This window comes from Dasypus novemcinctus, chromosome 24 (genome assembly GCF_030445035.2).
Source record: "Dasypus novemcinctus isolate mDasNov1 chromosome 24, mDasNov1.1.hap2, whole genome shotgun sequence".
Lineage (NCBI taxonomy): Eukaryota > Metazoa > Chordata > Mammalia > Cingulata > Dasypodidae > Dasypus > Dasypus novemcinctus.
The window spans coordinates 38,968,100-38,990,159 of record NC_080696.1 but is presented as its reverse complement, the minus strand read 5'-3'; the positions used below and the strand labels follow the sequence as shown (position 1 = coordinate 38,990,159).

The 22,060-nt window shown below is 36.8% G+C and overlaps 1 protein-coding gene and 1 pseudogene across 6 annotated transcripts in view; both read left to right on the top strand.

The window, feature by feature from the left end:
- Positions 1-344: 344 nt before the first annotated feature.
- Positions 345-9,201, top strand: LOC101417187 (serine/threonine/tyrosine-interacting protein pseudogene; annotated as a pseudogene).
- RBM39 (RNA binding motif protein 39) overlaps positions 8,462-22,060 on the top strand; it is a 25,902-nt gene continuing 12,303 nt past the window's right edge. For 2 of the 6 annotated variants that reach the window (XM_058286982.2, XM_023585733.3), the window contains exons 1-9: positions 8,489-8,803; positions 9,411-9,474; positions 11,227-11,276; positions 15,691-15,885; positions 18,145-18,210; positions 18,309-18,359; positions 19,180-19,297; positions 19,543-19,695; positions 21,227-21,364. In XM_058286982.2, coding sequence (XP_058142965.1) covers positions 9,424-9,474; positions 11,227-11,276; positions 15,691-15,885; positions 18,145-18,210; positions 18,309-18,359; positions 19,180-19,297; positions 19,543-19,695; positions 21,227-21,364 — 822 coding nt within the window. In that variant the 5' untranslated portion in view covers positions 8,489-8,803; positions 9,411-9,423. Of the gene's footprint in view, positions 8,804-9,410; positions 9,475-9,699; positions 9,773-11,226; positions 11,277-14,495; positions 14,572-15,690; positions 15,886-18,144; positions 18,211-18,305; positions 18,360-19,179; positions 19,298-19,542; positions 19,696-21,226; positions 21,365-22,060 lie in introns of those variants that run through there. The other 4 variants (XM_071211659.1, XM_071211660.1, XM_004482413.5 and 1 more) reach the window with 4 other exon arrangements.

The following is a 22,060-nucleotide window of genomic DNA, read 5'->3' as shown; positions in this document are numbered from 1 at the left end:
GAAAGCCATCTGAGTGGGGGAGGGGAATCAAAAATAAAATAAAATATAGGGAAAAATAAATTAAAACGAGGGAAAAAATAAACAGGAGAGGGCAGCCTGAGGGTGCGGAGACACTGGGGGAGGGAGACAGCAGCAGCATGGCGGCAGATACCAGCCACCCAACCTTCGTCTTCTACGCTGTCGTCACCGGGATCCTTTAGTTTGCTTATATTGTTATAAACCCACCGCCCACCTGCTGGCCAGCCTGCCAATCTTCAGGTTCACCAATTCTCCCTTGCGCTGCCATTGCCTGCCCTGAGGGTCGTCTGCCTCCTACCCCACCCTCCGGACCGCGGGTTGGGACCATGGAGGACATGAAGCTGGCGTTCCTTACCCTCCCACAGCACAAAGATGCCAAGGAGTGGACTATCCTATGAGAGGAGAGACGAAGGGATACTTACCTGGGTTGTTTTTAAACCCATATTCATCTACCAGAAAAGCAATCTACCTATACTATAGAAACATGGAGTAACCCATATAATATACATAAGACAAAATATTGAAGCAAACTTCATTAAACCAAACTTTCAGCAATTATTTAGATATTTAGTCTTGGATATTGCAGATAATCCAGTTGAAAATATAATACCTTTTATTTTCTTATGGTTAAAGAATTTATTGATGGGAGCTTCCAAACTGGAGGAAAATTTCTTGTCCATGGAAATTCTGTATCTCCAGGAGTGCTGCCTTTGTTATTGTATACATTATGGGAACATTTGGAATGAAGTACAGAGATACATTTGCTTATGTTCAAGAAAGATTTTTTATTAATCCTAATACTAGATTTGTCCATCAACTTTAAGAATGTGAAGCCATCTGCTTAGCAAAATTAAGAATACAAATGATGTCACCTCTACAGATAGAAGGATCATTATCTGTTCATTCTGGTACCACAGGCAGTTTCAAGAGAACATATGAAGAAGATGATGATTTTGGAAACATGCAAACAGTCACTGCACAGAAGAGCTGCCTCAAGAGCACCATTACAGAGAATGTGAATTTCTATTTGGGAAGGAGTAAATACTAGAGATAATAATAATGTAAAATGGTAAAAACAGAAGTAGTTTCTTTTCAATTATGTATTGCTTCCAGACATGTTTCTCTGCAACTTGCTCAGCAACATTTTTTTAAAAAGATCTATCTTTTATTTATCCCCGCCTTGTTTGCGCTGGCTGTCCATTCACTGTGTGCTCTCCGTGTCTGCTTGTCTTCTCTCTAGCAGGCACAGGGAACTGATACTGGGACCTCCAATATGGGAGAGAGGTACCCAGTCGCATGAGCCACCCCAGATCCCTGGTTCATTGTGTCTCATTGTCTCTTCCCTTTGTCTCTTTTTTTGCTCCAGCTCCTCACGCGGGCCAGCTCACCTTCACCAGGAGGCTCCTGGAAACAAACCCGGACCTCCCATATGGTGGTACACAGGAGTCCAGTCACTTGAGCCACATCTGCTTCCCATTGTTGAGTAACATTTTAAGAAGATGTTGAACTTCTGCAATAGATGGCACTGGTGGTTTTACTTTTTTTTTTTCACTTTATAGTTTTATTATAAACTAAGAATTTTGGACTTGCAAAGAGGTATTATTGTAATAATGCACTTCTCACACATGAAATTTGTTTATATGATATAAAGTTATTATTTTAAATAAAATGCAAGCAAGTTAGGGGGTTTGTTTATAAAATTTGGGTAATTTATAACAAAAGAATTTACTGAAATTTGCTAAAAATTCATTTTGTTATATATTGCATTTTAAAAATAATTTTACAGTTCAGTTTTATGATGGAGCCTCCTACAAAAACATTTTAAAAATGCAAGAATCAGAAAAAAAATATATAGGGGATTCCCGTATACCCCATCCCTCCCCTTCTCATATTTCCCCCATTAACATCTTATATTAGTGGGATAATTTGTTACAGTTGATTAACAAATATTGAAGCATTGCTACTAATCAAGGTCTGCAGTTTACATTGTTTTACACTTTACACTGTACAATTTTATAGGTTTTGACAAAATGTATGATGGCCTATCTGTCATTGCAGTATTTGTAGAACAATTCCAAAGCCCTAAAAATGCCCTATGTTGCACCTATTCTTCCTTCTCCTTCTCCTCAGAACCTGGTAACCATTATCTTTTTTTAAACTAAATTAAATTAAGTTGAAGTATATCACTCATACATGAACATACATAAACAATAAGTGTATAGTAAAAGTTGTAAACTTACAAAATAAATACGTATTACCCCACTACCACCACCTTGCATTCTTGTGAAACATTTGTTACAAACTATGCAAGCACATGGTCAAAATATTACTACTAACTATAGTCCATACTGGTAACCACTATGTTTATATCAATGTTACAAGTTTTTCCATTACTAAGTAATAATACAAGATTGCATTTCACCCCTTAAGTTTATTCATCCCTCAGTCCTGAGGATTTTGGGATGGTGATGCCTGCTGTGCTTCAAATTGATAGGCAGCTTAGATCTCATGGGGCAGATGGAAGGAACTGTTTTGCTTGCAGTGATAGATACTCTTTGCTTTTGGGGATGGGGGTTGTCCATCATCATCATCATTTTGCTAGGTGTCCTGGGCAAGTCTGATGAACTGGAGAGAAGGCGTTGGCTGCAACTTTGCTGAAATTCAGGGCTCAACTGGCATATTAACAGACTGAAGATTTAAGTCCTTGGGACATATTTTTGATGGGTATAGTGCTAATTAAAATTCTCCTATTTTATAATGTAAAGTCATCTAAACAATGATTTAGTAATCATAATTATTTAATTCTTAACTGTTGGTTACACTGTGAGGACATTTCATGGACTTATATCATTAGCAAGTGATTGCATCTATGGCTGATTAAATCTACAATCAAAGGAGGATAGTGGCTTCAGCAATGAGAGATGTCTCATCCAATCAGTTGAAGGCCTTAAAAGGAGCAGTGTTGCTTTCAGCAAGTCAAAAGACAGACTTTCTCTCTCTACTTCAGACAGCAAGTTTCTGCAGGAGAATTCAGCAGAAACAGTCACCAGAATTCCTTGATTGCAGCCTGCCCTACGGAATTTGGACTTGTGCACCCCCACAGTCAGGTGAGACAATATTATAAAAATCTTATTATGTAATCTTATTACAGGTGTTAAAAATAATATTTTTACATTATAGTATATTGAAAATTTTCACTTTTGATTTCAATCTAAAATGATATTTTGGCAATCCTTTTGCCCATTGGGTAGACAGGCTGTTATCATCTTATTCTGGAGTTACCTTAAGTTTCTTATTTGTTTTATCTACAAGAAGGTTCAAAACATTCTACTTTTCAATCAAACATTAAACTCTGGCAAAAATATCAATTGTTGCTTCCCTATCTAGTTAACACAGCATCTTAATTAAAAAATTTTTTTTTGATAAATTTAATTAAATATTTTTTCTCCCCCCAAATATAAAGAATGCAAAATTCTGGCGGCGGACTTGGCCCAGTGGTTAGGGCGACCGTCTACCACATGGGAGGTCCGCGGTTCAAACCCGTGCCTCCTCGACCATGCTCGCAAGGAGTGCCGCGCCACGCAGGGGTGTCCCCCGCGTAGGGGAGCCCCACGCGCAAGGAGTGTGCCCCGTAAGGAGAGCCGCCCAGCGCGAAACAAAGTGCAGCCTGCCCAGGAATGGTGCCGCACACACGGAGAGCTGACACAACAAGATGAAGCAACAAAAAGAAACACAGATTCCCGTGCAGCTGACAACAGAAGCGGACAAAGACACAGCAAATAGACACAGAGAACAGACAGCTGGGGGGAGGGAAAGAGGAGAGAAATAAATAAATCTTAAAAAAAAAAGCAAAATTCCATGTAAACAAGTAAGTGAATATGTCTGTCACAATAAAAATAGGAGCTACACAGAAGTGGATATGTATATTAACATTAAAATGTTAATGTTAATAAACATTTGAAATAAAATAAAAATCAGCATGCTAGAAAAATTTAAATATCTCACAGTATAACAAAATTAATTTAAGCAAATATTATCAAATATTGTTTATATGAATATTAATTGGGACTCTAGTCTAGATAGTATCAATTTTCTTAGGCTATGTTATACGTTTGTAAAACCTCAGTTCTTGGTGTAGATATAGTTGTAAATAGGATCTTAATTTTTAAATTTTTTTTTTTAGGAGGTACCAGGGATTGAACCCCAGACCTTGTATATTGGAAGCAGGCACTCAACCACTGAACTACACCCACTTTCCTTACATAGGATCTTTTTTTTTTTTTTTTTAAGATTTATTTATTTAATTCCCCCCTCTCCCCCAGTTGTCTGTTCTCTGTGTCTATTTGCTGCGTCTTGTTTCTTTGTCCGCTTCTGTTGTCGTCAGCGGCATGGGAAGTGTGGGCGGCGCCATTCCTGGGCAGGCTGCACTTTTTTTCGCGCTGGGCGGCTCTCCTTACGGGGCGTACTCCTTGCGCGTGGGGCTCCCCTATGCGGGGGACACCCCTGCGTGGCAGGGCACTCCTTGCGCGCATCAGCGCTGTGCATGGGCCAGCTCCACACGGGTCAAGGAGGCCCAGGGTTTGAACCGTGGACCTCCCATGTGGTAGACGGACGCTCTAACCACTGGGTCAAGTCCGTTTCCCTACATAGGATCTTAAATAACTATATTCTGAAGTTGGGGATCAGAATTTTTTGACAGTAATCCCAAGATAATTTTCTCTGATTAGATAAGTAATCTAATTACTCTGAGTTGTCCCCATGATATCAATCTCAAATAAAATGCTAGTAATGAGTTCCTGAAACATCTCCTCTTGCTAAGGGCTGACCATCCACAAATTTATGCTAAAGTCCTTTGGGGTACGTCACTAGAATGCCCATGACTTTGTGACCAATAGACAGACAAATATTTGAAATAAATGACAAATTCAATCAATCAGTACTTTGATTAGGTATGGATGATATAATTACATTTATCTAATCAGGCAAAGAGCAAAAGGATCATGAAAAATTTAGTTAAGGGCTTAACTTGTAAGCAGAGGATAAGGGCTGCAAAACCAATTCCATCTACATGAAATGGGCTTGAGTTTCCCCTTGTCATAGTGATTTTAAAAACAGGTTCTTAATGTCTATCAGCGACTCAACAACTGATAGTCTTAGGTCTTTGGTCCAGGTAAAAAAATCTGGCCAATAAGCGACTTTGGTCCTCTGAGATGGTGTCTGAATTATCCTGGATGTTAACCTCAAGTTTTTGATATAATAAAGTCCTACCTGGAAAGATTTTAACATGCTCAAATTAATAAGCCATGTTAAAGTGATAAAAGCATACTAAAATTGAGGAAATTTGTTGAACTTATAAAAGGGGCTGATTTTTTGAAGGTTTGTTCAAGTTGAATTTAACTTAATATTAATGAGAAGAGCAAAGATACTTTAAAAATCATAACTAGAGTCATAAGTAGCAAAAACATTTGTAAATCAGTTTTAGAGTTTCAAGGAAAACTGGATTAAAACACTTATATAATTGAATAGTAATTTTCAAAATTCAAGTAAGCAAAAATGGTGTTTTTTGCCCATAAAATTACACATGCGCTGGCCCCTCTCTGGAACTGGTGTTTATGTGTGATGATCTGGACTCAGATGGGATCTCTCTTCATAAGACTTTCATGCTAATGTGCTGGAGTTGCAGTTAGTGTTGGGGTTTAAGATATATTTAGGGGATTTGAATCGCTGGACTGATAATGTGATAGCCAGGTCCTGAGCCTCAACAGACTCCAGCACCTACAATCTGATTTATTGGACTCACCACACTCAGCTAAGATGGAGTTGAAGAAGGACAACCACCACACCATGGAGCCTAGAGTGATTACAACTGAAAGTGGGAGGATTGCATCCAGCATCCATGTGGAATCTGAGCCTCCTCTTGATATAGAGGTGCAATGGACACAACCAATCCAATGTCCACATAGAAAAGGTGGCATTGGATTGGGAAAAGTGGACATGGTGGCTGATGGGTATGGGGAAAGGCAGGAAGAGATGAGAGGTGGAGGCGTCTTTGGGACATGGAGCTGCCCTGGATGGTGCTTCAGGGGCAATCACTGGACATTGTAAATCCTCACAGGGCCCACTGGATGGAATGGGGGAGAGTATGGGCCATGATGTGGACCATTGACCATGAGGTGCAGAGGTGCCCAAAGATGTACTTACCAAATGCAATGGATGTGTCATGATGATGGGAATGAGTGTTGCTGGGGGGGGGAGAGGTGGGGTGGGGGTTGTGGGGTTGAATGGGACCTCATATATATATATTTTTAATGTAATATTATTACAAAGTCAATTAAAAAAACAAACAAACAAAAAAATTACACATGGGCATCAAAAAACTCACATTGACAAAGTATACTTAATTTTCAGCCAAATACTCTAAATACCCATTATCTCCTCTATCCCAGGCCCTGTGGTTATACTGTGTCTTTCTTGCTATGAGATATGACAGAATAATGTTCTTGTGGTGGTGATAATTGTACCCAACAACCTTTTGCTGCAAAAGACTTGAGAATAAAATGACAGGAATTATATGCAGAATGTCCATGAGTCAGAGTGAGATGTTTTGTAAAGTGAACAGAAAGCATATTTTGTTTTAATATTTTCTTTTAAATACAAAACATACCTTTGTTTTAGACACTGAACCTTCCAGCGGGTGGTGTTCCTCAAGTGCTAACCTCACTAAGTTTCTTAGTTGTCCTTCAAAGTACAAAATTTAAGGGATTTTCAATCATCAAGTGAGGTGGCGTTTAAGTCCTCTTCCCAAATAAATCGAGAAGCTAAGGTCAAATCTTGTGCTTACATTTCTTCAAACAAACAAAAATTAGTAGAGTGCCACTGTTATGCTTTGATATTTTAACAATAAACAAGTCACAATACTGAATTATAAGGTGGAATTTATCTGCAGGGAAGAAAAGAGAAGGTAAAGGTTAGCTTTTCCTTTCTTTTACTATCATGCTTCAATATGCAGTGAAGATTTTCAACTCTTAAAAAAATAAAGAGGATCTGGATTTTCAGCAAAAGGAGAGCAAGGGAGTTTTCACAAACCATGCAAAATCTGTTATCTTAAGATAAATCGTTACCTGTGTGTAAAGTTAAACCTGAAACAGAAAGCCTCTTAACATCTGAATTTCCTCTAAATAATTTTATTTAGCAGTACTAGATGTTACATTTAATCCTCATTATTCTCCTACTGGGTCTTCAGTCATTCAGCATTACTTTGGATCCAGGAGGCTAGGAACCCTACTAAACATGGGGAATTCAATAGTGACCATTACAGGAACCTTAGTCTGTTGTCTATAAAAGCCTAGCTTATTAATTATATTATCCCCTTTTCCATTCTAAGAGGTGAAGGATCTATGGTGAGAGGTTACTGTCCAAGGTCACACATGTGGAGCAGCCATATAAATTAATTAAGGCGTTTTATTTCAAATCTTTGTCCTCAATCATTAACCTTTGAAGCTGAAAAAGAATTCTCTAATATTTTTAAAACATTTTTTAAACATTTTTATTTGGAAGGGAATATATATATATATATATATATGCGTGTGTGTGTGTGTAATCATTGACCTCTCTGCTCCTCCTTTTCTTTCACAGCATTGACCAAAGAACGAGGGGCGAATTTCTACTCTGCCAAGCATCTGGAAGATCTCAGGGGTGAATAGTCCAATCCCAGGGGAAAGGGGACATTTTTGAAGAGACAATAGCAACCCTGTCATAAATCAAGGCCAGACTATAAATTCGGGGGTACACAGCCGATCCACTGCCAAAGAGTTTGTTTTTCACCTTCTCTTCGTCTTTCCCCACTACTTCCGGGTGTGTTTCAAAGCTCCACAATCGAGACAGCGCCTAGATAAACTATTTCCCAAAGACAGGGAAAGGTTTTATTGTACATCCCTCGCCCCCTCTCCTTCTCCCGTCTCTTCTCGCCATCTCTTTTCTATGCTTTTCCCTTCGTTTTCACCCTCGGCGGATAATCTGAATATGACCGTATTATCCAATCGCCATATGGGATAGTTTGCCTTATGGCGACCTTGACAGCCATCTGGGTGGGTAGGTCCCGGGGGGGAGGGGGACGGTCGATTTGGAGGGGGAAACCTTCAGCGGGCTGTGAGGAGGCGCCACGAGGAGGTGGTGACCACAAGGCTCCACTCAGCGTGGAATTTTCAAGGAGATTGACAGAAAATGCACCAACTGCCTTTGCTTTCGAGACTTGCGTCGTTTCGCGAGATTGGACGCCTATCTGGAGTGGCAAAGAAGGCCTCTCTTAGTGGGGGATGGGAACGTCTGTGGCGCAATCATTGCGCGAGATTGGGCCACGGTCGCTGAGGCAGTAGTTAGATCCCGCGAGATCTGGACGGTTCCTGTCTGGGACTAGAGACATCTTCTCGCGAGAGCCCGTGCTAAGAACTCTGGGCGGCCCCGTGTGTTTGGGTCTGTATGTGTGTTGGTGAATGTGAGTACGGGGAAGCTGCAGCCGCCATTTCAGGGAGCTTGTCGACGTTGTCGCAGGGGTGGACCCTGAGCTGCCGAAACCGCTGTCCTGCTCTCCTGCGCGGGCTCCTTTAATCCCATTGTTTTTTTTAGATCCGCTCGGGTCTAGCCGCACTTGGAGCCCGAAATCCGGGCTGGGCGGTACCGCGGCCTGGGCCTAGCGGCTTAACAGTGGTAACAGCGGCGCCCGCGGCAGCAGCAGCAACAGCCTCTTCCAGAATACGAGACCACAGGCGATCGAAAGCCCACACAGGTAAGCGGGCGCTAAAGACTCACGTTTTGTCAGAGCGTTTTCGATGTTTGATTATCTTCTGGACCGAGGGGCACTCCTCAAAGGGTCTTAAAAGATCAGGGTGGGGGAGCGGGATCTCAAGCAGTCGGCCCCATTTTGGCGACCGCGCCCTTTTCCTGTCGGTCAGAATCGGGACTTTTGGGGTGCTATGGCTTCCGGGCAGGTACCCCTTCGAGGCCTGGCCCTGCCGCGACCTCCCAACATGGCGCCAGGCGAACGCCGTCTTGGCACACAACCCCTCCCAACCTAGGGAGTTTCCTTTTGCCCCTAATATGGCAGCGCGGGCTTTGCGGAAAGAAGTGCTGTACCAGGCTCTCCGCGAGGCTCTCGCGCTGTTTTTTGAAGTTAATCCGTTTTAATCAAGTCTATTTTCGTGCTTTCGGTGTAAGAGTTGTTTTAGATTTACTTATATAAGCCAAGTCTAGTAAACGTGCGTGTCATTTTAGTCAGTCTAGGGCTTTTTAAAAAGATTTTTCTGGAGTTTTGTAGTGTGTTAGGTAAGAAAAAAATGTAGGAGAATTGAAAAACGTTTATTCTCAGAATTGTTTTTCTCAATTTTTTCCCCTAGGCGTTTAGAGAAAATGGCAGACGATATTGATATTGAAGCAATGCTTGAAGCTCCTTACAAGAAGGTGAGAAAAACATGTCGGTGAGGTTTATATATTTCTTAAATTAGCAATATTCACGAAACTACTGCTGAAATGTAAACTAACCTCCCCGGAGCCCTCTTGATATATCTTATCAGAGATGCATTACGTGTAACTTACAAAAGTAAATATATGCTATTGATGTAATAATATTGTGCAGTAGTTTCACTTCAGCGTGATGAATAAATGCCCATCTATCTCTCTTTGTAGACTTGCCTAACGATATCTCACCTCTACTCCCATGAATTCACCTTTGATTCCAGTGTGAACTGTCAATCATAAGGTAGTAATTGAGTGACTTATCGCTGTACCGTGGTCCCCTAGGTAAAATGACTCAACTAAGAATTACCAGCTCCAGTTTGGTATAGCAAAAAGGTGAATGTACTGGTTTGGGAAAATAGCAGGGGTCCAAGAATAAAAAAACATAACCAGTCTGTGGCAAGTAAATCTTTAAATAAGTCTTATGAGAAGAAATGGGTGAGATTTGAATTTTTAAAAAATATCTAAGACTGGTGATAGTAAATCTTAAAACAGGCAGGTGGCGATCTGCTGCTGAGTTAAAAATAACAAATTCTTGGATCCCTGAATAAAACTTTTTTTTTTTAAGGCAAAAGAGGCAGTATCACAGTTTAGAGTCACCGAGTAACTGTTTTACTGCTCTCCTCTTGTTTTATTTTTAATTAGACCCTGCCATAATATTTCACACCAAAAAACTACGAAGGAATTTCTTTGGCTGATAGTCTTTGACCCATTTCAGTATAGCAATAAAAGTAAACTGTCTTTTCATTCTTTCACCAGTTGGTGGTGAAAATAGCTGTATGCATGCATTATCACTGGTGTCACAAACTATAAGCTTTGTAAGTTAGAAGTTATGCTCCTAAAACTGATGTGATTAAAATAAACGTTGCGCTAAACCTTTTAAAAATAATTCATTTGTTTTGGAGTGTATAGCACGGCCATGTGGTACCAATTTGGATGAATTCTTGATAGCTTTAAGTAGTGTATATAGTTTTGTAATGCTTAGATTCTTGAAGAACTACTCACTCTTTTAATGTTAAGATTCTTTGTCTTAGTTACATGGATGCAATACCATGTAAACAGGTATGGAAATAGGAAATGTTTAGGCTGGACTGGTGGATTATTAATTGACTTTCTTGGGTTCTTGGGAGTCAACATTACTAAAGCAGTGTGAATCCCTGTTTGCTTCAGGGCGAGATGTGTGACAGAGGTGGCATCAAGCTCTTACAGTCCCAACCCTCCAACGGAAATGGGCGAAGATCTCAGGAATGGCATCGGTCACAGGAAATCGATAGTGGCTGGCTGCTAGCATGGCCACTTGGGGCTTAGGCAGAAATAGAGCCATGGTACTGACCAAAGGGACCATAGCACATGGAATAAAACTCAAAACAGGACGTCATTCATGTTTTATAGAAATTATATTTAACCACTTCAACGCTGTAAGCTGGATAACATAATATCTAAAATATATAAGAAAGTAACTAAAAATTAACTTGTTAATATGGAAAACTTTATTTTGTATCTTGATTTAATTGTAAGTATCAAAGTGGTTAAACACATACCCATCTAAATTTTTTTATAGCCTTCCATGTTAAACTATAAATAAGTGATTAGTTTTAAAATTATTTTGTATTTTCTTATTCCTATTCCCTTTACCCTTTGACAACTTGAAATGTTGCCACTTCGTCCTCATGATGTTCTTCTATCAACCCTGCTTAGGATGAGAACAAGTTGAGCAGTGCTAACGGCCATGAAGAACGTAGCAAAAAGTAAGTTTTAAGGAGGGACATGGGTGGGGGGGAGTGGGCAGTGAACTTTACATACTAGATCTTTAGTTCCTGTGCCTAAAGCATCAAACTAAGTTTCTCATCTGAAGCTTTTGTCTCTTTTAGAAAAGTGGTTCTGTTGGGATGAGAAGCTCTAAGGATATAAAACCGTAGAGACTTCCCTAGATTTCAGGATATGTTTTCAGGGTCTTTCTGGACACCTTTCTCTCCAAGTCTGCCTGTGACATTCTGGTTAAGAGTTGCATAAGAATTTACCAATTTTGGCTTAATTTTTGGTGATGTTACCGATAAACAGATCTGCCGAACTTGAAGCAAAAATGTGAAATTAGGAAAGGTATTACTGGGTCATGGGAAACATGGTTTGCCCTAGATCACTGAAGGAGTCAGAGCTGTGAATCATTTCTGCTCCTTGTTGCTTTAAGGCCCTTTTTGTAGTAATGCTGTCTAGTATATTGAAGTACTTAATGTTTCTCTTATGTGGCTTTCATTGTCTTATGCCTTTTAAACTTGAGTAGACTTAATAGAATAGAGTATATAAAAATTATGAATATTTAAACAATGTATTTTAGGTTAGTACCCAATTATATCAGCTCTGTGCTAAAGACTAGTTTACAGAAAGTTTTTAAACCAGATCCACTGTAAAAGTTTGGATCCTATTCTTGAAATTTTCTTTGAGCTCTAAGAGTACTGATTATGTGGTCACAATACAAGTATTGTGTTATGAACCTATGTGGTATCATATTAAAACATTTTGTCATGTTCATGGCCCTATGATATAAGGGAATGAAAAATGAGTTCAGGGTGCTTTGTAATATGCTGTCGCATGCATTTCACAACTGTATTAGGTGGGTTGATACAATTTAATCAGATAATGGGGAAATTACTGCATTGGATTATTCAGTTTGCTCAGCTTATTTATTTTTTACCGTTCTCTTAAAAACAAATTATGTGGTAGTAATGGATTAAAAATTACTTGTTTATAGGAAATATTCTACATTTATCTAGTACAAGCTTAGGTGAGAGTCTTTTAAAGTTCCTCACCGATCAACTGGTTATGGGCATCAGGTTGGGTTTAGTTTTGAATTGCGGTCTGAAGCATTCAACGAATCTTTGCAGTATTTGTCCTCTAGGTTTTAGCTATTATACAAAAGTAAGTTTCCTAACTAATGTTGCTGTTTATTTTGCAACTCTGTAATCAAAAAGAAACCTATAGTTTGCCCTAAATTATCCAGTCTAGGTGTCAGGCCATAATGGGTGAGTACAGATTTCACCCTCAGTTCCAAAAGGATGAGAACGTCAACTTTTGGGTTCAGACTTTGCGTCTTTATTATAACATTCTCAGATGTCACTCCTCACCCCTGGCTACTAAGCTCATTAAGGCTACCAAGCTTTTGGAAACATACATGGAACTTGAGTGTCAAGCTCCAGATAAGTGATGCTTTGTGGCCTATATATATATATATATATATATATACACACACACACACATATACACATATATATAAAATGTTAAAAAGTTGTTATATATCTAATGTTGAAGTATGGATTTAATTGGCTGTAGAAACTTTTTTTGAGGGGAAGAACCTTTCTAAATCCTAACTATGATTTAATAATCATTTAAAGATACAAAATATTTTTGTCATACTTCAGTTATAGCTGAATAAATAAATGGCTTCCTTGCTTAATCAGGAACTTTTAAGCTGTTTTTATGAAGGGAATTTATCTTTCAAATTAATTGTAAGGTATTTAGAAGAAAACTTTTGCACATGAAATACATGAAATATAAAAACAACTAAAATGCTCTCTGCCTGTGCTTTATTTAAGTCTTTGGAATAAATTCTCTCAAATAAAGGTGCAACATGGCCATGTTGCACCTTTTTCATCCTAGAATTTCAGTGTCTTAAAACCCATTGAGTGTGAGATATATACAGTTTTTAAAGTAGTAAGAATATGTGCATTTGGAGAAATTGATAGTTGAATGTAACTGTAGTAAATGTTTTCTTTTTAAAAATAGTAATTGTAATTATCAGCACATATACTTGATTTCATACTAGTAGTAGTAAAAGGAACTAAGTTTGACATGATACAAATTGATTATTAATTAACCTACTTTCTGAATCGTGTTACAGCCCTGAGTTTGGCAAGTCCTTAAAAGTTGATGTATGCCTTTTAAGTACCTAGGCGCTTGCCTTCAGGTTTAACCAGCTGTGCAATTTAAAGCAACATTCATTCAGTGAGGCTCTTTAGGAAATTACTCAAGAAAGGATAACAAAATGCTATCAGTTGAAATATATTGGCTACTATGGTGGGGATTTTCTATAAATTTTGGAATAAATGACTTTTCTATTTTTTTTCTTATTTTCCAGAATGCTTTGCATTTAAAATTTAGATCTTCTTACATGGAAGAGGTCAAATCCAGTTATAGCAAAACACCTTTACAGCAGAGGCCATATAACCAAAAAGTCCAAAGGCCCAGCCCAGTGGACCATTTACTTCAATGATGTTCAGTTCAAAATTCCACTGCCACTAAAGACATTGGAAAGTCCCCTTTAAGTTGTAACAGGATTTGACTATTAGGGTGGATTTTGATAAAGCTTCTTAATAAAGTTTTAATAGTTAATTGAGTAAATGTTCTTTGAAGCTGGAATTTGTCATAGAGAATACACTTGTTTCTTGTACTCTTTAATTTTTGTCTGGGCTTTTATGCAGCGGATTGTATTTTCTGAATGTCTTAGTATGTTGCTGTACAAGCTGTCTCTTTTTATCTCTCTGGGGCTGCCTTCAGATGTGGGCGGGGACTCATTTATAAAAAGTTCTATGAAGACCTTAAGTTAAAATTAACAATTCAAATTTTTGAGTCCTTTGACAGACTTAAATTTTGGGGGACCTGTAAGATGTAAATTGGGAGGTTGGCTACCTTTCTGCTATGGGACATCTATGTGCAGAGCAAAACTTTCTGGGCAATGGAGTTAAGTTGTCCCCCTAATTAAGTTGATTATTTAGGACTTTTGATTTCTCAACAAAATTCTCTAGCCTAAGAGAGTGTCAGGTTTTTTCAGCGGCAAAGTTGGAATGTTAATCTATGGCCCTTCTGGGCATTACTTTGGTGACATATAAATAATGAGTGTAGCCTAATTTTCTGTCATGTGCTACCTAGCATATAAGTTTCTGACAGTCAGGTGGATTATCTTGAAATTTTAGACAAAGTTTCTGCCTCCTTGGAAAGCTCTACATCTCCTTGTGATTGGAGTGTGGGTTTCAAGATTCCAGAAGGTGGGTGTCTTCATTTTCTATTTTCAATGCACTCTAAGATGACCTGCTTACAGGTTCTCTGAGGCAGACCTCAATTGCTCTTGTGCTAACTTTGCTTTGATAAGGACTAAGCAGTTAAATTTCCAAATAATGATATAGCGTTGTCAAAACATTTAGTAATCTTCCAGCCACTACAAATTGACATTTTGATGGAATATTATTTTGAAATGTCTTTTCCATTTATATTGAAATATCTGAAGGCACCTCTTAAAATTTTGGTGGTGATACAGAGGTACAGACGTAACAATTTTGAAATGACTGGGTGATATATTGGAATGAATATGGAAATGAAAAAAAAAGAGTAACTGGCTTTTATACCTTTCAGAGTTTGAGATTTTTATAAAGATTTACAAAGGTGTGGATATTTGTTTTTTATGGGACCCCATAAGCTTGTTTACCTGGTTTTAAAAAGGCATACTCCATTTTCTGGGATACATGAGTCATTATAAGTTTAAATAGGAAGTATTTGAAATGATCACTTTTAAAGTCTTTGAAGTGTTCCACATTATTTTACTGCATTAATTAGTTATTAGTGTCTTGTCATTACTTGTTGTTTTGCCTGTGAAAACCAAAGTATTGATATCTGGGTGACCCTTTGAAAGTATAAAATATTCCCATGTTTAAAGTGGGTCAATTTGTTTGCTTAAGGGTAATGACTATATTTAATGAAACTTATGTATATGAACTAATGCTAGTACTTAAATGTGAACATACATACTGTATGACTGGTCAGACTTACCAAGTAATGGTTCAGGTTTTGATCTATACCTACCAACGAGACCTGTTCCTTTTTAAAGCTTTAACTGACTTAGGAGATCACTACAGACTCTGCACTTCAGAGATAGTGCCTCTCAATTCCTTGCCAACTGACTGCTAATTTTCAGTAGTAGAACACGAAAGTAGGGTTTTGATTACTATACCTAGGATTTATTTTTCCTTTAATATTATTACCATACCAATATTTTATGGTAAAAATAGCAAAGTAAATTTGCTAAGGGATACAGATTTTTTTTCTGCCCAAAAAAGGAAGTATACCTTTGTCAGGTTCTTAAACTAGCAAAATAATGGTAATTTTTCTTCTCAGGAGGAAAAAAAGCAAGAGCCGAAGTCGTAGTCATGAACGAAAGAGAAGCAAAAGTAAGGAACGGAAACGAAGTAGAGATAGAGAAAGGAAGAAGAGTAAAAGCCGCGAAAGGAAGCGAAGTAGAAGCAAAGAAAGGAGAAGGAGCCGCTCAAGAAGTCGAGATCGCAGATTCAGAGGCCGCTATAGAAGTCCTTAGTATGTAACTACAATCATGATTTTAGTTTAAGGGTCATTTTCAGGTATCTAGATAGCAATTTAAGTGTGAGACTTTGTTGTAAAATCTTACATTTAAACATGATTGATTAAAAATATTTAATATTATTGGGCCAAATACTTGAGCAAGCTAAAAGTGTATGAGCTCTTAAAATATTTACTGAACGTATATTTTCTTAAACTTTAAAGCTCAGGTGTATACTAAGCACATATATAATAAGTCCAGTAGATAAATTGGAAAGTCTTGACTTTGGCTATTTCATTTGAGATGACAGACCCTTTGTGAATTTGTTGTCCTTGATGATAGTTTTCTGGGCTCATCACACATTATTTCTATTTAATAAGGACTTTTAATAGGTAATTCTAAACTTAAAGTGCTTTGAAAATATTATCACTGTGGAAATTTGGATTTAAATAAATTGGAAACTGAGTGGTCTGCATAAAGCCACAAGTTCATTCCAGTCATTAAACAACTCAACTGTATTAAGAATTTCAGAAAGAACCTACCTACAACTCTATGTAAGGAAGGATTGAACATAGCCATCCTTAATGCTTTATGGTCTTTCATTTTAGTAAGTGTACTGTTAAGAAATTAAAATTAACATTTCTAATTTGAACTTGACTGGTTAAAATAAGGAAATCAGAGACAAACACTTGAATTGAGAGCCTTGATTCTTTCACTGGTGCAAGTTACTTAACCCTCTAAGCTTTTGCTTTTACATCTTTTAAGAAGGTGGTAACAATGGGGAGATGAGCTATTAATGAGAATTCAATAAGAGAATATAAGTAAAGCACTTAGACTACTTGTTGGTATTTATGAAATATTTTGGTATTATTTGCAGCCATTAGGAGTTAGAACAGTTTTGAATTTTGATCCTTAAAATAGAAAGGCTTGAAAACTCTGTTTTCTAGGGTTTTCCTAGTGGCTTATTATTTCATTACCTTTTAGAACTGAAAAGTTCATTTTTGAATGTGAGAAAATTACTTGCTTTTGTCAAATTTATCAAGATTTATGGCATCTTTAAAATGAGATTGTGTTAAATCTTTTCTCCAGAGTGAACTTAAATAGGAAAAAAAAATTAATAAATTCAAAATACTGTTAACTTCTAGTATTAAGTCTGGCTGTGGTCCTGTTCTGATTTTTAAATATTATTTAATTCTTGTGTCTGATTTCATATGATTTTTAATTATGGAGGCTATAATTGAGACTGTCTTAATGTTTTATAATTAAAGGGGAAAGGAAACATTTTATAGAATTATTTTAAACTTTCGTTTATTCAATAAACGTTGCCTTAATTTTCATTAGTAGTATGAATTGCAAAAGGACCCATTTAAAAAGATTTTATTTGTTAACTGTTTGGATGTTGTTGTAGGTTTAAGGTCTCTGAAAACTTATCCAAATGTGGATCACATTAAGCCAGACTTGTTTTTATTTTGCTACCCTTTTGGAATAAGTTAGCTTGAGCACTTGATAGGAACAGGATGGGATGATCTGACCTGTCCTTTTTAGGCCTGGCCTTTAAAAATAAAAGGGCATGAAAACTACTGGTATTGTAGAAAAGTTACTTTTGTAATTTGTTTTTAAAAGCTCCTTTTATATATTCATGTCAGCTCTTCAAAATTTTTTTCTGACAAATTGGTGAACTACCCTCATCTTGTTTGTGGAATGTTATGCCACAACCTGCTGAAGTTTAGCATTAAAGGTGCTGTCACGCATGTTAAGACTAACAAGTGGAAAAATTCAATTTTTATAACTATGTAAAGAATTATTCCTCTTCATGAAAAGTCGCTCAAACAAGAATACTGTTTATGTATGTATATATACATTTTTTTTTTTTTTCTGAGAAAGGATTTGCAAGAAAATACTAAATTAACAGTTAACTGATGTGAGATTGGGGACTTAGAGTTAAAATTTTTACTTCTATTTTTTTTTTTTAAACCTCAGGAATGTATTGAAAGAGGAAACTTAAGACTAAAAGAGCAAGTGTGAGCATTTTCAGAGTCTTAAAAATATTGAGGCTGTACCCTTTGGTCCTGGCACCTTTCAGAGTGGTCCAGGATGGATAAATAAAATAAAGGGCAGTTTGTCTGGAATAGAGTTAAAAGTCTCATTTCCTTTTCACAATTGAGGTGGGAAAGAAAAGCAGCCTGAACAATGTTAAACTTGCTAGAGAGCACAGGAATGCAATTGTAGCAAGACCCTAAACCTGTAACTAGTGTAAATTTGTGTTTCCTTTTTAGCTCCGGACCAAAATTTAACAGTGCCATCCGAGGAAAGATTGGGTTGCCTCATAGCATCAAATTAAGGTTTTTAAACATACTTCTGAATTGTTTAAATTGTTTTTAAAGGAACTAATGTGGTGTCTTGTTCGAGTAACTTCTGAAATTTTTTAACTTGGCAGCAGGCGACGCTCCCGAAGCAAAAGTCCATTCAGAAAAGACAAGAGCCCTGTGAGGTAGTTGTTCACTCTTTTATTTTTTTTCTTTAGAGCTTTCAGTTTTCATAAAGCTTTTGCAGTTGATGCTACTACTACTATTTAATCACATTTAGTAATTTGATTTGTAAGAAATCTCACTCTTCCAATACTGTTAAACCAGTATTACTTTCCACTAAATTTTCAATAGTGTCCATTTTTAATTCATAATGAAAATGGAGCACAAATTACCATTTTAGTGTATTAATATTTATGATCTTATTTTCCTTTTATGTTCGCTAAAATTTTTTATAGTAGGTATTGAAAACTTTAAATAGGCCTGACTTACTTTTGGAATTAGTAAATTCCAATTTGTCGGAATTTATTTGAATTAGCCTTAGGCATGGAAGATAGTTTTAATATCATTTGGCTGTCTTTTCTTGAGAAAATGTATTTCTTCAAAGTCTTATTAAATTAGTATGAATTGTCACAAGGGTATGGTTAGGCTTATATTTTAAGGATTAATTTAGAACCTTAAGCTTTAGTGATATTTTGTAACAAATTATGATGAGACATTTATTTTACCTTGAAATTCATAGCATTTTTCGTCTCTTGTGCTTTCATTTTTCTCCCTTTTTGGGCACTAAGTTTAGAAGTTTATATTTGGAGCTGTTTGTAAATATGAATAATTTGAGTCCCACTGTTATTTGCTAGCTGGTATAATCAATAATACTTGATTTAATCACATGACTATCATTTCAGTCACTATTAGAGCATTTTCATTTTGATAATGCTCTTAATAATGTATTTACTAAAAATCTACTTTTAACAAATGAGTTAAATTCTATGTTATTCCTTTTAGGGAACCTATTGATAATCTAACTCCTGAGGAAAGAGATGCAAGGACAGTTTTCTGCATGCAGTTGGCAGCAAGAATTCGACCAAGGGATTTGGAGGAGTTTTTCTCTACAGTAGGAAAGGTAATTTATTCATATTTAGGAAAGACAAAGTAGGTGGAAATTGCAAACAACATTGTAATATAGAAGACAGTAGTGGGCCTATGAAAATCTCTACTTTGAATTTTAAAAAATAATTTAATGGCTTCTTCCTTCACTGTCTCACTAATGTCTCTCTGTCCTCTTTAAAATTCCTATATCTAAACTGGTTTGCAATGGGTGGTGGCCTGAATGGAGAACACCTTGTTGAGTATGTCTTTTCATTTTAGGTTCGAGATGTGAGGATGATTTCTGATAGAAATTCACGACGTTCGAAAGGAATTGCTTATGTGGAATTTGTCGACGTTAGTTCAGTGCCTCTAGCAATAGGTTTAACTGGCCAACGTGTCTTGGGAGTGCCAATCATAGTACAGGCATCACAGGTAATTTTTCTTGGTTAAGAATTTGATCATCTATAGTGCTGGAAACCTTGTTGCTTGATTTATACATTCATCACCTTCATCTTGAGTCAGATGTTCTCGTGACAGTTTTATTTGGCTTTGATCACATTGATAGACTTCAAAACTGCTCTGTGCCTGCCATTATGATAGAACAAACATTAAGACTTGTTTGGTCTAAAATATTACTATTTGCGATGATTTATTAGTAAGACTTAACAGTAGCATCTAATGACATTTTTCCCTTTGCATCTTTAAATCACTTTAAAACTTAGTTTTTTCACTGCATCTTGTTAGGATGATCTAATTTATGACTTAGTTCCACTTTACTGATAACTCATACCCCACAGTAGATTAGTATTGTCATTAGTAAAATGAAATTTGTGTTAGTATTTTAATTCATTTGGATGTGGAAAATAGAAGTGTCCTTAGAATTCTTTTTTGTGTTTTTGTGTGTGGAGCGGTTGTGCAGCCTTTTTGATCAGTATTTCTGTCAGTAATAACCCATTTTCTATTTTGAAAAGTAGAGCCTATAGGTGTGTTTTTTGTTTTTTTTTTTTAAGGTGGGGAAAGTTGGTGCTCAACGCTGAGCCACATGGCCTCCTCTGAATTGGATTTTTCGTTTCTTTGTTGTTGTTTTTAGGAGGCACTGGAAACTAAACCTGGGACCTCCCATGTGGGGAAGCAGGTGCTCAAGGGCTTGAGCTTGAGCCACATCCACTCTCACATAGAGAATTTTAAGAGTATTTTGTGCAGTAAAATAAATACATTGTTGTGCGGAATACCTGGCTTCAAATTGTAGTTTCACTGCTAACCACCCGTATGTAGTTGTGGCCAAATTATCTTTTAGCATCTTTTTTTAAGAAGTAGCAGGGATTAACTCTGGACCTTGTACAGGTGTTCAACCATTTAGATACCTGCTCCGCACTTTCATCTTAAAAACAGGACAATAATAGGTCCTAGTTAAAATTTAGGAGTACTTAATACTGAATATTTATTGTTTGTATGTATGTAAAATTGTGTTTGAATAGTGAAACTCTAATTTCCTGTGATGATGAGGATAAATTTTAAGTGTATAGGCTGGAGTGAGTAAGGGCTGAGAAGCAGCAAATAAAACAAGGTTCTGAATTCATTTACCTTTTTTTTGTTAAACTGCTAAGTTTGTGAATGATTAGCTAGTTGATGTATTATACTTTGAGTAAGATCGCTCTCTATAGAATGCATAACTTTAATGAAGATGGAATATAGTTAATTCCAGGAAGGATTCTTTTTTCCTATGTTAAATATCTGTGATGATGTTAGGGCATGTCTTAAGTTTGGTGACAAATGTTTTTATGATGGTGTCATCTTAGGTATTAAACAGAATTAGATTGTTTTAAATATGGCTTTTGCACATGTTCTCAAATCATTGACATCAGTTGTCTTTAAGGAAACCTAAGCCAAGATGGGGGTTAGTCTTAGTTTAAACTGATTTGGATTAACGCTGTCCTGTGTGTTCTGTTTCTCTTGTTTATAGGCAGAAAAAAACAGAGCTGCAGCAATGGCAAACAATCTACAAAAGGGAAGTGCTGGACCTATGAGGCTTTATGTGGGTTCATTACACTTTAACATAACTGAAGATATGCTTCGAGGGATCTTTGAGCCTTTTGGCAGGGTAAGTCCAAATTCGTCAATGTATCTAATAGGTTCTTTTTTTTTTTAAAGAAGGTATTGGGGATTGAACCCAAGACCTAATAAATGGATGTGTGAGGTATGCGTTCAGCCACTGAGCTGCACCTATCCACATGTAGTTTGTTTCTATGAGATTAATATTTAGAGGAGAGGGGTGGGTGGGTCTTTATGATTTTTTTTTTTTGTGTAAGATTAGATTAGGATAGCTGTTCTGAAGTGAGGATATTTGGAGATAATGTGATAAAGTATTATTCATAACACGAGAATGGGTTTTAGAATGGATTATGTTAAGCAATTTAAAAATTGTTTAACCATGCATTTGGAGCAAGAATTTTTGGTTTTGGGGTTATTTTAGGGGAGGTCCCCCCCCTTAATTGAAATTTTTGGAGTTATAGAAAAACTCAATATCTAAATTAAGAAACTGAAATGTCTGTTTCTGATTGGTCCTTGTTTTAGAATAGACATTTTATTTTAGAGCAAATATGCATAGAAGGTTATACTCTTGTTTAAGGGAGTCATTGTGGCAGTGAATTTTTAAAAAACTCTTTATTCTTGTGCCTTTCCATATACCGGTAATGTACAAATTGTCCTTGGATGTGCTTTATTTAGTAGTTATTTATCACCCCACCCAACATCTTTGTTACTCTTCTTGATTGTGTTAATATTGGTAAGTGGAAGT